This window comes from Pantherophis guttatus, chromosome 14 (genome assembly GCF_059756535.1).
Source record: "Pantherophis guttatus breed Tessera chromosome 14, ASM5975653v1, whole genome shotgun sequence".
Lineage (NCBI taxonomy): Eukaryota > Metazoa > Chordata > Lepidosauria > Squamata > Colubridae > Pantherophis > Pantherophis guttatus.
The window spans coordinates 20,051,048-20,066,675 of record NC_142076.1 but is presented as its reverse complement, the minus strand read 5'-3'; the positions used below and the strand labels follow the sequence as shown (position 1 = coordinate 20,066,675).

General features: G+C 45.8%; 1 protein-coding gene across 1 annotated transcript in view; it reads right to left on the bottom strand.

Moving 5' to 3' along the window:
• Positions 1 to 15,628, bottom strand: part of CARD11 (caspase recruitment domain family member 11) — a 51,018-nt gene that overhangs the window by 18,049 nt on the left and 17,341 nt on the right. Inside the window, exons 5-14 of the mRNA XM_034407947.2 lie at positions 15,366 to 15,545; positions 13,625 to 13,777; positions 12,848 to 12,973; positions 12,314 to 12,508; positions 11,804 to 11,983; positions 11,239 to 11,290; positions 8,338 to 8,444; positions 4,524 to 4,624; positions 1,091 to 1,140; positions 381 to 492 (exon numbers count right to left, since the gene is read on the bottom strand). Coding sequence (XP_034263838.2) covers positions 381 to 492; positions 1,091 to 1,140; positions 4,524 to 4,624; positions 8,338 to 8,444; positions 11,239 to 11,290; positions 11,804 to 11,983; positions 12,314 to 12,508; positions 12,848 to 12,973; positions 13,625 to 13,777; positions 15,366 to 15,545 — 1,256 coding nt within the window. The remainder of the gene's footprint in view (positions 1 to 380; positions 493 to 1,090; positions 1,141 to 4,523; positions 4,625 to 8,337; positions 8,445 to 11,238; positions 11,291 to 11,803; positions 11,984 to 12,313; positions 12,509 to 12,847; positions 12,974 to 13,624; positions 13,778 to 15,365; positions 15,546 to 15,628) is intronic.

Sequence of the window (15,628 nt, the reverse complement as noted above, 5' to 3'; positions counted from 1 at the left end):
GTGCGTTGTGTGTGTGCCAAACACGTGCTGAGTGTGAATGCGCAGTGAGCACCAAAAGGAGGCTTGGGAATTTAAATAGAACAGTGAGTGGGGGATCAGTTGTGCCGTGCGATTTAGCTTCGTTAGAAAGCAGGATTTCCTGCTTTCTAGCAAAGCTAAACCGCGCGGCACAGCTGATCGTTGAAAATACCGGTTCAGAGGAACTGGTAGCTTTTTTTTTTTAAGCTACCGATTCGCCTGAACTGGTAGTTTTTATCACTATCGGTTCACCTGAACCAGAGCGAACTGGTAGCATTTCACCCCCGGTACAATCCAAGAAAAAGCAGTTTTACAATTCCATTTTGCTGAGTACCTAAAGCAGACTACAAGTAACACCATACCTTTCCAGAGAGAACTTTCTGAAAATAGAATTGACTTGTTCCAGATCCAGCCCTTCAGAATGGTGGGAAGAGGAGGAGGAAGGTAATGAGGAATACCTGTCAGGGACATCATCTGAAAAAGGAAGTGTGGAATAAATAAATTTATGACATGGATGGATGGATATGGAGGAAAGAAAGAAAAATATCCTTCTTAAAGAAAGAATAACCAGAGGGGGGGGGGAATGGATTGAAATAAAGACAGGACTTGATACATTTGCCTGGATGGATTATCTTTGGGTTATTAAAAAAAAATGGTAAATCAGTTTGTCTCTTGGTGATCTTCTCATGAACTTTATGGATCCATCCATGTTCCTTTCTAGACAGCAGCAAACTTCTGGCTGACCTTGTCTGGGTTCAGAAGTTGAAAGACCTTCTGGAAGAAAGCAGTTGGCATGCTACTTCTCTACTGTTGACCAAATCTTACATGAGGATGTCCCAAATGACCAGGAATATCCCATCAGGTAGGAACTGTGGATGGACAATTTGTTATTCTTCTGATAGGTCTTTACCTTTAAATTGGAGTATGAGTGGGCAGCATTTCAAACAGAGATTCTTCATAAAGCACCATGAGGTCTAAATAAGGTCCAGAAGATCATCTCCATCCACCAGATGATGTTACTATACTCAGAATGCTGGTCTTTAAAAAGAAGAACCTCTTCCAAACCTCTTACCTTCTAATTCCAGAGCATCACAGCCAAAACTGTCATCTTCTTCGGTCAAACTGGAATGAAGAAATACATACTGATCTCTCTCTCTCTCTTTTTCTCTCTCGCCACGATGTCTCGTTTGCACATCTTAATATCCCTCAGCAGGTAACTCCAAATCTTGGAGTCAGAACATCTCTGATGTAGGAAGTGGCCAGAGGTGGCCACAGAAGAGTGAGCAGGCGCCAAGAGAGACAGATGGTAGGTGAAGGGAAGGAGACAAAGATTGGAAAAGGTGCCACCACGAGTGGGACACAACCTGGTCACAAAACGTTTCCTAAGAAAAGGAGACATCAGGCCCTGGGAAGGTGTTAATGATGCTTTCCAAAAAAGAAGATCTGGCTCTTCTTATAATTTCCAGTTCTTGCCTATGAAATATTAAATTTGCTGCACAGATGGCCCCTAATATTATTTTGGAGCTATGTTGCTGTTATTATTACCATTATTATTCGAAAAGGAGAAGGGTTTTCAGATGATTGCAACAGTAAACTTGCATTGATCACTTTTTACCAAATGCAAGCTAACCCATTGGGACATTTTATTCCACACTCCCAGCCATATACCTCTGCCACAAGTGTGTGTGTGTGTGTTTCTTTTTGCTACTGTTAGCATCTGCACTAGATTTTCTAGCATGGCAAGGGAGGAATGCCTGACTATGTGGCTCAGTGGCTAAGACACTGAGCTTATCGATCAGAAAAGTCGGCAGTTTGGCGGTTCGAATCCCTAGCACAAGTCTCCTGCGTGAGCAGGTGGTTGGACTAAATGACCTCCAAGGTCCCTTCCAACTCTGTTCCTGAACACTACCTTTGGAGGCAGTAGGAAAAAAAATGAAGGGACCTCCCGAGCGACCGCTTCCTTCATGACGTTGGAGGAGGCCGAACTACATGTTACACGCAACGCTCCCAATTTTTTTTGAAAGGAAAAGAAGCTTCTAGAGGCTGTGACTGGAAGGAAAGGAGAAGGGATGTATATTAAATCTTTTTGGGTTCACTTTATGTACTCGGAATGGCTCCTGCAGGGATCATAACTCCCCACAGAGAAGATGGATCACTGCTGTAGGAGTTGAGGATTATATACCAACACATTCGGTGTCCTCTTCCAGTCACGGCCACCTGAAACTGGCTGCTTTTTTATTTCCAAACATCAGATGAATGTTACCTGCGCTTGTGAAGAAAAGTCTAATTCAGCTCTTAAAATTGTCCCAGTAAATCAGATGAAGGAACGCTCCACGGAGGTAGGAAAATATGGAATAAATGATCTTGCTTGCCTTGGATCATGTTATATCATCAGTAAAATCATATAATAAATGTTTTCCTCTTGCATGATGAGGGAAAGGGTTTCCATTGCATATTTTAATTTCGGATGAATAAAAACTTACAATCCCTATAGGCACGTTTGACAGCACACCGTAGTTACATACTGTCTGGAATGGGTCGAGCATGGCCACTCTCTCCTGTGTCATCCTCCTGGTTATCAAACTTCACCTAAGTTACTTGTGATTGAATTTCCTGATTTTTTTTTTTTTAAAGGAAAGTTTAACATCAGCTACAGGGGTTTTAAATTGGCTCAAGGTAATGGAACTGAGAAAGGTTGTAATTGCCTTCAGGGCGGAGTGGAGAAATGACACCACAGCATCTCGCATTTGAGTTCCTCCTCAATCAGACCAAGATAGTTTCAGGAGGTAGGAATTGGGTTGGGGGAAAGGATCCAGGGAAATAAGGCTCAACATTTGTCTGCCTGGAGGCAGGAGTCGGTTGATGGGGGTTCGGGAGAACCTCAAGCTAAGATTCCATGCAGTTCGGAGAACCCACAAATCTCACTCCTGGATGGCCTCGCCCACCCTGCCCCTCCCAGGAATCCCCACGCGGCCCATTTTGGATGCAGGTAAGCGCAGGGCATGCGTGGAAGCTCAGGGAGGGTGAGAAACGGGCCTATCGGAAGTTTGGGAAGGCCAGAGACGGGCCCATTTCCAGCCTCCAGAGGGCCTCCAGAGCCTGGGGAGGCCATTTTTTCCCCTCCTGGAGGCTCGAGGAAAGCCTCTGGAGCCTGGGGAGGGCAAACACCCCCCACCATCACCATGGTGCAGGGGGCTGACTAGGCCACACCCACTATGGCCACGCCCACCCAGCAACCCGGCAGAGAACTCCTTGCTAATATTTTTGAAGCCCACTCCTGCTTGGAGGATAAATCTGGATGGTTTATTTATATAACCCAGTATTTGACCTGGGTGGGGACTATCGGTTTTAGACAGAACCCTGGAAAGGGAAGATGACTCAAAAAGCAGAATGACAGTAGGTGGAGAAGAGATTGCACAGTGGTAAGTAAAGAAAGCTGAAAGGACCCTCATACATGATGGTGACCCCCAAACAAACCTTGGCAAGCGTCATCCCCCAATTTTTGGTCTGTACCAATATACCCTCAGCATTTATTTATCTCTTACTTTCCCTGAAATGAGCTGTATGGGGTTCCAGCAACTATATTGGGCTAAAAATGTCAAGGGCAAACCTGATTATTTATTTGGAGCAGCAGTGGGCAACTGTGCTCGAAATTTACAAGCTGTGGACTTCAACTCCTAGAATTTTATAACTTGTGGACTTCAGCTCCCAGAATTCCTTTTACAAGATGTGGACTTCAGCTCCTAGAATTTGGCAAGCTGTGGACTTCAACTCCCAGAATTCCTGAGCCAGGCTGGCTCAGGAATTCTTGAAGTTAAAGTCCATAGGTCATAAAGAGGCCATAATCCCCTACCCCTGATTTAGACTCCTCCTTTCCCTAAACATGCTAATCCATCCTCGTTATCTTAGAGGAATGAGGGGGAATATCCTTTTTTTTTTCTTGGAGGTGATCAGAATGACAGGAATTGGGTCATAGGTCAATGTGGGTTCTTCTCTGGGACTCCTTGGAAAAGAAGTCCATACGTCTTACATCTTAAAGTCACTGAGGTTGAGAAATACACCTCTAACCTCTTCCTGTCCTCTCCCAACGATGGATTCATGAGATGGTTCCTACATTGAGGGTGAGTCCATACTCTGTTACTCCAGTTACTGGAGTAACTGGAGTAACTCCTCCAGTTACTCCAAGGAGCTGCTGAACCAGTTCTACAGAGGAATTATTGATTCTATTCTATTCTATTCTATTCTATTCTATTCTATTCTATTCTATTCTATTCTATTCTATTCTATTCTATTCTATTCTATTCTATTCTATTCTATTCTATTCTATTCTATTCTTCAGAAGTACCATTATTCCTTCCAGTGCTCACCACTATGAAAATGCATTCAGTGGGACAACTCTTCTGGACCCTGAACTAACTCTGTTCTCCCAACGTTTTAATTTTCGCCCAAGTTTCCTGGTTCACATAGGCCCTTCCTTTCTCCCCAGTTGGCCAAGGGACATTTACCTTGAGTGAGGGACATCTTTGTTCCTTCGGAGGATGGAATCATTTCCTGGAGGCTCCGGAGTGGTGGACATAATGCTGGCGCAGCGATATCTCAGGGTTTGCTGGGTTTCAGAAGGGAAGGCCAAAAAAAAGAAAGAAAGAAAGAAAGAAAGAAAGAAAGAAAGAAAGAAAGAAAGAAAGAAAGAGAAATAAACAGAAATCATCAATGGTGCAATAATCACGCCCATCTTGATGAGTTTCCTGCCTCAGAAGAAAACACACTTGTTTGTAAACAAATCAGTGCTTCTGCATCTACTAACACTTCATTCTATGGTTGTCGTGGAATGCAGTCTGGATTCCCAGGAGGGAGGGAGGGGGGGAGGGGCTGTACTCCAGAGGAGCAAGAGACAATACAGTTTGTGTGGGAGAAAGAGGATGAAGACAGCTCCTCCTCAATGGTTCCCACAGTATATGTTTAACGGGGCAAATAGTCTGCTTTAGTCTGGCAAGATTCCTGCCTGAAGTCGAGGAACAATAAAGAAATCTATTCAGAAGAATCGCAACATATCTTTTTGGGTTTTTTTGGACCCCCGATAGTTTTCCCACTGTTACGGCTTTCATCCACCGAGTCCTTTCATTCCATTCGGAATTAGGAACAGAATTTAGAATGGTGGCTGTAATGAAAAGCTGATAACCCGCTTTGTAATGGAAGTAGGAAAGAAATCATACGGAGCAAAAGGGGGGGGTGTCGGTGAACGTGGGAATGAATGTATGGAGGAGCACGGATGCATAAATGCATTCCAAATATATCTGCAAGAAGCCCAGAGTGATACGGTAGCTGTTTCCACTGCAACCAAGTTGTGTGTGCAGTTTGCACATTAGGCGGAGTTGAATATTTCAACAGCTTCCTATTTCAATTCTTTTCCAGCAATGGCAAACTTGTGATATCGTATCTGTTACGCGGAATATGGCAGTCTATTCATCTCCGAGCAGTGATTTACATAATAACTAATGGGTGGGGGGATTTTTCCCCCCTTCCTCCTTCTCCCCCAACGACTTCAATTTAAGACATGAAATCAGTTTCTCGGGTTCGCCCTAGAATGGGGGGGGAGGGGGAAAAGATTATTTTAATTTATATTTATTTAATAGGATTGCAAAGCTCTGCCGTCTACAAGAGAGGCAGCTTAAGACGGCTTACAGCAGCACCGAGCAAGGAAAACAAACAGAGAAGGCCTGTCAAACATTACAAACAGACAAAGAAATGGAACAAGTCTATCAAAACAATTTGAGCAATCGCCACACACACTAAGAAAGGCTCCCTGGAATGGAGAGAAAAAAAAAAAAATCAATCGGAGAACACAACAAGCAAATATGGGGCATGTATAATTAAAAGTGTTGTGAAAAGAAATATACACGAAGGCAACTGTGTGATATTTGCAAAGACTTCCGTTGTCTTCAAATCTGCAGCCATTGAGTGGAGCTGATTCATAGAAATAGATTTTTTTCTGGACCAAGACTTTGGGGAGTGATTTTAAGCGTCCCTCCTGCTGTTGACACCAATCTTTCAGCCTGCAAACATGTGTGAGCTCTTGCAGAAAGACTGAGTGTCCTTGGTGATATTTACAAGAAGAATTCACGAGATCTTTTCTCAGTCCAGAAAGTTGGATATGAAGCAGGGTCAGCTTGGCAACTCTGTGTCCCAAACTGAGAAAGTCGACTTAAAAATAATGGACGTTAGGGAACATTGCTAGGGACGCAGTGGCTCAGTGGTTAAGATGCTGAGCTTGTTGATCAGAAGGTCAGCAGTTCAGCAGTTCGAATCCCTAGTGCCGCGTAACGGGGTGAGCTCCCATGACTTGTCCCAGCTTCTGCCAACCTAGCAGTTCGAAAGCACGTCAAAAATGCAAGTAGAAAAATAGGGACCACCTTTGTTGGGAAGGTCACAGCGTTCCGTGCACCTTTGGCGTTTAATCAAGCCGGCCACATGACCACGGAGACATCTTCGGACAGCGCTGGCTCTTCGGCTTTGAAACGGAGATGAGCATCACCCCTAGAGCTGGAAATGACTAGCACACATGTGCGGGAAAACCTTTACTTTTATCTTAGTGAGCTATAGAAAGGGGGTGGAGAGGATCATTGGGGGGGGGGAAAGCAAATTTGGAAGGTGGTTATTGTGATGGAATTTTTTTCCCCTGGATTTCCCAGGAGGGAGGGAGTGAATTCCAGAGGAGGAAAAGGCAACGTAGTTTAGATAGTTTGTGTGAGAGTAAAAGGATGAAGACAGCCCCTCCTCAATGGTTCCCAGAATAGGTGTCTATGGTGCAAGTTGTCTGCTTTAGTTTAGCAAAAGTTCCATCTACTGGTGAGAAATAGTAAAGAAATCTGCTTCAAAGAACCTCAATGTGTCTTTCTTGGTTTTGGGAAGCTGACATCCATCTTGCCAAACTAAAGCAGATGACTTGCGCCATAAAAATGTACTCTGGGAACTATTAGGGAGGAACCGTTCTCACCCTCTTTCTTTCACACCAACTATCTAAGCTGCGTTGCCTCTTGTTCCTCTGGAATGCAGCCCCACCCTCCTGGGAATCCAGACAACATTCCATCAGAGACCCCCCCCCCAGCATGCTACCTGGGGAATTCTGGGAGTTGAAGTCCACCCATCTTAAAGTTGCTACGGTTAAGAAGAAACTTTGGTTTAGATTGGGTGTCCCTAAGTCTTGTCTAGCCTTGGGCGGGGCTTTGATTTGGAGTCAAAGCTGCCATCTTGATTTTTTTGTGTGTGTGACCCAGCTGCCTGAAGAAACCATGAATCGTGGACTTCTCAGCAGCATCAATTCAGAGCAGAAATCTGGATGGCTTCGGGTCATCATCACACAACCAAGTGAAAAATAGTTCATTTCGCTGCCAGAAGCGCCTGCTTAGAAAGCCTTTGGCCGAAGGTGTCTTTTATTCTTCGCCTAGCTTTTTTTTTTTTTATTAACACCTTTTTTTCCCTCTACTTTACTGATCTTGAAGAAACACATTCTTGGGCAATGAAATCTCACAGACAACTGCCAAAAGTCTACGATGTTTTTCTTTCTTTTCTTTTCAGGAAATGTCCAACTTTTGCAATGCAACCAGATAACAAAACCTTTCCCGTTTTGTCTCCTCGTGAACCTCTGTTGCAGTGGGGAAATAAAATCGGGAAAGATTCCTGGGAATATCTTCAGGGAAATACGAATTTAGAAGTTGGAAAGGTGATAGCCAGGGGTGGGCGGGCTTCGAAAATTTTAGCAAGGGGTTCTCTGCCCAGTTGCTGGGTGGTTGTGGCCATGGTGGGTGTGGCCTAGTCGGCCTCCTGCACCATGGCGGGACGGGGGGGAGCGTTTTTGCCCTCCCTGGGCTCTGGAGTTTTTCTCAAGCCTCCGGGAGGGCAAAAATGGCCTCCCCAGGCTCCGGAGGCCCTCTGGGGGCCGAACTTCCAGTAGACCCATTTTTCACCCTCCCTGAGCCTCCGTGCGTGCCTTGCACTTACCTGCATCCAAAACAGGCCACTTGGGGACTCTTGGGAGGGATGGGGCAGGGTGGGCAGGGCACAGAACTGCACAGAATCTTAGCTAGAGGTTCTCCCGAACCCCTGCAAACCTTCAGCAGCTCGCCCCTGGTGATATAGCAATTGTGTATGTGTTAAACAGAGCAAACTATTAACATTCATGCAGGGGAAAAAAATCATATTCAAGAATTTACACAGCAGGTTGGGGGAAAACAACCCCTTCCATTTCTGGAATTGCAAACAGAGGAAGAAGACACCCCATAACTGGGTAACAAGGAAAGACCAGGCTTTCAAATTCCTTACAATTTTGCTAACTTCGCAGCTGCCCGTGGAGCTGTTGATGGATACCGGTTGAGAAGATGCTTCAGAGTGGCTGGTCTCAATCTTCTCCTCACTGTGGCCTTGAAGAACTGGGTCATCCAACAGCAAAAGCGGAGATAGTCAGAGAGAAAGACAAGCAACCGAGTTGTTGGCTTTTAAGTTGTGCCGTACACATCATTTTATGCAAAGAAGACTTGCAATACCTTCTGGCTTTTTATGGGCAGTCCTGAACTTACAACAGTTCTTTTAGAGACCATACAGAGTTACTACGGCACTGTTCTGACCCAGCTCCCCAAACACGATAAACCCTCTGTAATCAATCAACAATTCCTTTATTAGGAGCAGCAGCAGCCCCAGCAAAAAGTCTGTCTCTCTCTCTCTCTCTCTCTCTCTCTCACTGCAGGCTAACAAGTCTGTCCGGCAGGGAGATGAATAGCTGTCTGCCACGTCTATTCATCTCCGCCCTCTGCCTTTTATCGCCAGAGCTAGAGTGGGGCTTCGCTAGCAGCAGTGGCTCTTCTGTCCCGAGGACCAGCCCATAGATTTCCACTGCTCTCCTCTCCTCTGCCTTCTGCGTATCCGAGCAACAGGCACTGGACCCAGCTGTTCCTCCTCCTCCTCATCAGCCACCTCCAGACCTGGGGGCTGCTGACTCTCCATTTGAGGGCTGACGGATGGCCCAGGCCCAGGCTCTGACTCTGTCTCTCGCTCTCTCTGCCAGCTCCATTCCCTCTTCCCCCTCGGAGCTCCCAGGTTGCCTTGATGCTGACAACACTTGCACGATCCCCACCGTCACACGATCAAAATTCAGACCCTTGGCGTCACGTGATCCCCTTTTGCGACCTTCTCAGAAGCAAAGTCGATAGGGAAGCTGGGTTCACTTAACAACAGTATTACTAACTTAACCTCTGCAGTGATTCACTTAACAACTTCACTTCACAAATGTTTCGCTTAGCAACAGAAAGGTGGGGGTTCAATTACGGTCGTACGTTGAGGACTACCTGTAATTGGATCCCTTCCTTTGTTGATGTTTTCCTATCATATAACCGAGGAAATCTCTTCCGATTTCTTATCTACCTCTTTTTTTTTTTTTATTCAGAGACTGAGGATTTGAGACACATCTGAGTCGAAAAATATACAAGTCCTTCCGGAATTCACCGAAAATGAAACCTTGTTTTCGAAAGTTATTTCTGTTGCTCTTTAAACCTGCTTGCATTCTCCTCCTATAAAGCCTTTAATCTGTTTATCAGCAACCTCTTTCAGGCATTAAAAACATGACTGGTATCTGGTGGGATTTTCTCTGTGTTGCTCGGTAACTCAGTCAAGATCATGAGATTTTTTTTACACCCCCGCCCCAAAGGTTTAAATGTTAATTTTTATTTAACTTTTGTGGATTCTCTTGGTCTCCATGGGCATCTTCGTTACCCTCCTATGATCCTCGGCTTGAATTGTAAACAAAAGTTTGCTTAGGGGTTTTTTTTTGGTGTTGGAGAAGACTTCTGAGAATGCCAGGGAGGCCAAAAAAAACCCACAATTGGCTCGTTGAACAAATTGCCCCCAAGTTGTCACACGAGGCACAAATAACCCAGCTCAAATTATCCTACTTTGGACACCTTACGTGAAGAAGAAGGAGAAGGAGAAGGAGAAGGAGAAGAAGAAGAAGAAGAAGAAGGAGGAGGAGGAGGAGGAAGAGGAGGAGGACCAGCTCTGGAGAAGGTTCCCATGCTGGAAAAGGTGGAAGGAAAGAGATGAAGAGAACAACCAGAAGCAAGGAAGATAGATATAGTTACAGTGGTGATGGGACACTGTTGGAAGACCTGAAGGACCAGTTGTAGACAGAGCTTCCTGGAGAAGATCTATGTCAAACTCAAGGTCTGTGGGCCAGATCCGGATGGCAGGGTGTTTAGATCTGGCTCGCGGGGCCTGCCTGGAAACAGCAAAGGACTGGCCCGCGGTGCTTCTGCAAGCAAAAATGGAGCTCTGGGTGGGAGGGGGGGAGGAGCTGTGTGCAGCCGCCCTATGCCCCATTTTCGCTGGCAGAGGGCTATCAAAACAAACTAAAAACAAAACAAAAGGAGAAATGTTTCCCCTTTTGCATCTGAGCATGCAAGAAGGGACAGGAAAGGAGAAAGGGAAAGAGGAAAGACAAAAAGAAGGAAAGATGGGAGGAGGGCAAGGAAGGAAAAAGAAGGAAAGAGGAGAAGGAAGAAGAAAGGAGAATGAAGAGGGAGGGAAAAAGAAGAGAAGGGAGGGAGGGAGGGAGGGAGGGAGGGAGGGAGGAAGGAAGGAAGGAAGGAAGGAAGGAAGATTATAATGAGAGTGAGGGAGGGTGTCAGGGAAGTCCGGCCTTAGCACTTGGCCACCACCTGTGCCCCCAACATGAGCCCCGTGTCACGCCCACCATATCCATGTCCCTGGCCACGCCCATGCCCCTCCCCTGGCCCTCCAAGATCAAGCACTCTGATGTAGCCCTCCATGAAATTGAGTTCGACACCCCTGATCTATGTGATTGCATTCATGCATGAGCTAGACAAGACTTATGGAAGATTGTTTTCTGCAGCAAGGTTATTATAAGCACAACGATGGAAAGACTTTCAAAATACCCACAATGGAGAAGACCTGAACTGGGTCAATCTACAGCTTTGGTGGGAACCTTCCAGCTAGAAGAAGGGGAACTAAATATTGTCTCAATCACTTGTTCATTTCAAGTGCTGCTTGAAAGCGTTTACTGTCAGAAAGAGGAGGAAGAGGGTTTTTTTTTTTTAAAAAAAATCTTTTGGGAAACCGGAAACTGTTCGTTTGGAACAAAGGCAAGAACTTAAACGTTAAGGAGGCATCTGAAAAGCCAACAAGTACAAGAACATGAGTTTTTGTTCCTCTGACCTTGGAAATCTGGCGTCCGATTCGTACCAAGGGGAGATTTTGTTCTTGGAGGCTGAAAGAGAGCAAGAATTCCATCTGAAATGAGGATGTGTGTTCACATTCCCCATAGAACAACACCTCGTACACTTTGCCCATGGTAAGCAATGAATTTGCGCCCCTCCTCTGGAATGGGAGCATCCGTCTTCTAATTATAAGATCACTCTGGTGTTTTGGAAAACTAATTGCACTATTACGGATTTAAGAAGAAAACACCAAGGAAACATGAGATAGGAGGAAGAGATGTGGTAGAATTTACAAAACTCTTAAGGGGACACCCGAACGTGGCAAGAAATCTAAGGATCACTAAGGATCACTAAGGTTAGGGCTGAATAGGACCTTGAAGGTCTTCAGGTCCAAACAGGAATTAAACAAATGGTCCTAAATTGAGGACTACTGGAAGGTGGTATCCAGATCATGCAGTCCAGCCCTCTGCAGTGAGCTGGAAACCGTTTGAACCATGCATGAAAGCTGACTATCTAATCCAAAGACTGTCCTCCAGCCACCCCCAGCCCCACGTGGATGGTACCTGGAAGCCCTTAATGTTTAATCTTCTCCTAAACTGGGGTGGATCCAAGGGGAAGAATTTGCTGTCTTCAGGAGACTCTTCGGAAGTTGAAGAGTCATCTGCCTCTTGGCCATTGGTTTTGGGTCTGGAGGTTTCCAGCATCTGAGATATCACAGTGAATGGTAAATTCCGTGGTAAACTCTGGAAGAAAGAAGAGGATGGGTTTTAAAAATGGGCAAGTTCCATCTAGAACATTAGAACAAAAGGGTTGGAAGGAACCTTAGAGGTCTTCTAGTCCATCCCTCTGCTCAAGACCCTATAGCATTCCAGACATGTGACTGTCCAATCTTTTCTTGAAAACCTCCAGTGATGGAGCATCCATAATCTCTGGAAGTAAGTCATCCCATTGATTAATTGAATTCATCTAGGACATTGATCAAGAACTGAGCCTTTAAAGTGGACCTCCTTGACTTTCACCAGATGTCTTCTGACTTGGGACACACAAAGCAACAGCAGCGGAGGTAGAGCTACCTGGTCATAACCGTTGTCCTTTGAGAGACGTCTGAGTTTACATTCCAGGTTGATGATACTCGCTTCCTTCCGGACGATTTCAATCCTAAGGTCATTGTTTTTTTCCTCCAGTTCCCGAATCTGTTTCCGGTGTTTGTCTTTCTCGATCAGGCACTGGGAATACTGGATTTGGGCCTCGTCCCGGGAGTGGAACGCCTCCGAAGAGAAAACAACACCAAGAGTTCAACACCATGAAAAAGCTGCTGAAGGACTTAAGATCATCATTTCCCCTTCAGATAGGAAGCCCTCCATCCATCCATTTGAACCAACTATGTCCCATCCCAGGCCCACGGGCATTAATGATTTTTTTAATATTTGTGCTTTGTTTCATTTTGCTCTTTTGTATGTGTGTATATTTAAAGATGTGACCTGCTACGAGTGTTCTAGTGAATGAAAAGGGAATTGGCTCAATCAATAGAATGTAATCATTGGGTTTCCGCCACCCACACCTCCCCAACATCTGCTGCCAGAGGTTCCCCAGGTATTTTCAAGCACCTGATCTCGCTCCTTCTCCACCTCTTCCAGCTGTAGCATGACCGTGTTCATGCGATGTTTGTACATCTCACAGTCTTTCCCCAGAGTCGAGCATTTTAACTCCAGTTCTTGTTTCTCTTCAAGGTACTACAAGGAAATAAACACAGATGAGGGTCCATCGAGATCCAGTCTGACCCGAAAAGTAGAACTCCACTCTGCAAGCTACAGTTTCACCTCGATAGCTTGCAAAAGGGAGGAGGGTTTGAGAAGATGTTGCTGTTTAGTCCGCCAGTGGCCTGCAGAGCTGGCAGCAGAATCAGACAGTGAGGAGGCTGGGGAGGAACATGGGCCAGTCCTGGAGACTGGGGAAGGCTCGGACGAGGACTCTGCATCGGAGGCAGAGAGGGGGCCAGGGCCATCTGGGAGTTATGTCCAGACTCTGGAGCCTCTAGAGTCTGACGTCAGTGAGGCAGAGGAACAGGGGGAGCCTGTTCCCAGTGTGCGCATGCGCAGAGATGCCAGAAGGCAATAATAGTTAAGACAAAAGGGGCAACTCGGGAGTAAGGCTTGGAGGTGATTGGCCCCTCCCATAAGACATCAAGGAGGAGCAAAGGGACATGAGCCTTTGTAGGAAGCAACTTTGTTCGTTCTGGTCGGTTTAAATTCTGAAGCTCCGTTTTGACTCTGCGCTCCGTGTGGCCTTGCAAAGCTAATTGCCAATTAGGCCTTTGGCAGTGTGTCAAGGGAGATAAAGATGGGTGCTGATCAGCCTCATCCCGAAGGACTGTGGCATTTTACCTTATCTCGGAGGTCTTCCGCATGACGGATCTCTTCCTGGAGATTAAAGATCTTATTGACCAACTCTTGGCGATCCTCAAGAGCTTCTTTGCGGTCGTGTTCTAGGATATCCAAAATGGCTTTGTCAGAATCTGGCAATCTTGGCTTCCCAGCCTGTAGTAAAGAAGCAGGAACAGGTAGAGAGTGAGTGGGAAGTATACTTCCCAAAGGAAAGTATACTGCAAAATCCCCATTCCTACCCCACTCCAGTTGAAGGATATTGCAAAATTATTGTTATTATTATTGTTTTTAATCATGGGGCCAAATTTATATATATCTTTTTAATTGTATTTTAATGTTTGTAGTTTATGCTTTTACTTGGCTGTTCACCGCCCTGAGTCCTCAGGGAGAAGGGCGGGATACAAATTTAAAAATAAATAAATAAATAAAATCTCTATTCCCTCCTCACGCCTGGGGGAAGGATACTTCAAAATTTCCATTCCCACCCCACTCTGGGACCAGCCAGAGGTGGTATTTACCGGTTCTCCAAACTACTCAAAATTTCCACTACTGGTTCTCCAGAACCTGTCAGAACCTGCTGAATAGCACCCCTGTTGTCCAACCTTTAAATAGGAAGGCGGGACTTACTCTCAAGGAAACCTCTAAAATGACAACATCCTATCTTTTATGGCCCCCACGGGCGACCTTCTACATCTGCTCCAATTAGTTCCTGCTTTATTTCTCCACTGCTTTATACCCAACCAGTGATTCAATTCAAGTTAGTCAAGCTAACACTTTCCATCTACCTAATTATTATTTTCAACGCATCTCCTGGGAAGACTGACAGTTGGCAGAAGGGAGAGTGAAAAGGCTGTGTTGGTGACAATATGGCAGAACGGGGATGTCGTTGAACTTCTGCACCCTCAGATCAATGGGGGGGGGATTGTTTCTAACTCAGTAGGCGGTCTCCATGTGGCCATCTCTTTTTCCTTAAGAAGAATCTGTGAGTCCTGCCCAGCAAGGCAATAATTCTGCTTCTCTCCTATTCTTGTCCAACTTTCCGATTCTTGCCAAACTGTTCTAACCTGGCTCCCAAACACGACAAACCCTCTGTAGTTAAATAAATGTTCTCTTTATTAGAAGCGCCAGCAGCCCCGGCAAAAAGTCTCTCTCTATCTCACCGCAGGCTAACAAGTCTGTCCGGCAGGGAGATGAATAGTTGTCTGCCACACCTATTCATCTCTGCCCCCTGTCTTTGATCCCCAGAGCTAGGGTGGGGCTTCACTAGCAGCGGTGGCTCTTCCGTCCCAAGGATCGGCCCATAGATTTCCACTGCTCTCCTCTCCTCTCCCTTCTGTGCATCTGCGTGTCAGGCACTGGACCCAGCTGTTCTTCCTCTTGCTCATCAGCCACCTCCAGACCTGGGGGCTGTTGATTCTCCATCTGAGGGCTGATGGGCGGCCCAGGCTCTCTCTCTCTCTCTCTCTCTCTGCCAGCTCCATTCCCTCTTCCCACTCTCAGATTGCCTTGATGCTGACCCTGACTTCCACGCCACCTCCTTATCTGATTCAGCTGCTGGATAGGCAGGTTGCTGACAACACAAACTCTGCACTCAGGTCAATGGTAGCTTGCAACTAGCAGAAATCTGGGTTAGGGTTGGGTTAAGGTTGACTGTCCTTCCCAATTCCTGTATTCACCTATCCTAAGTTCCAAAGTTATATCGTAGATAATCAGATATTAGCCAGAAAAAAGAAACGGTCACCTGGATTATAGACTGCAGCTCCTGAATTTTGGTCTTCAGCATCTCGTTCTCATGCTCCAGTTCCAAAACTTGTTCTTTCTTCGGCCGGTTTTCGATATCGTTTTTGAGTTTCAGAGACTGGTTCCTCTCCAGCTTGCATTCTTCCTCCATTTTATTCAACTTGTGTTTCAGCTTGTCGATCTAAGGTAGCCCCACAGAGAGCCAAGATAAACAAAGAGGTATAAGTCATCAAGTACGCCCTGTCTTCAGAAGAAATCCTTGCT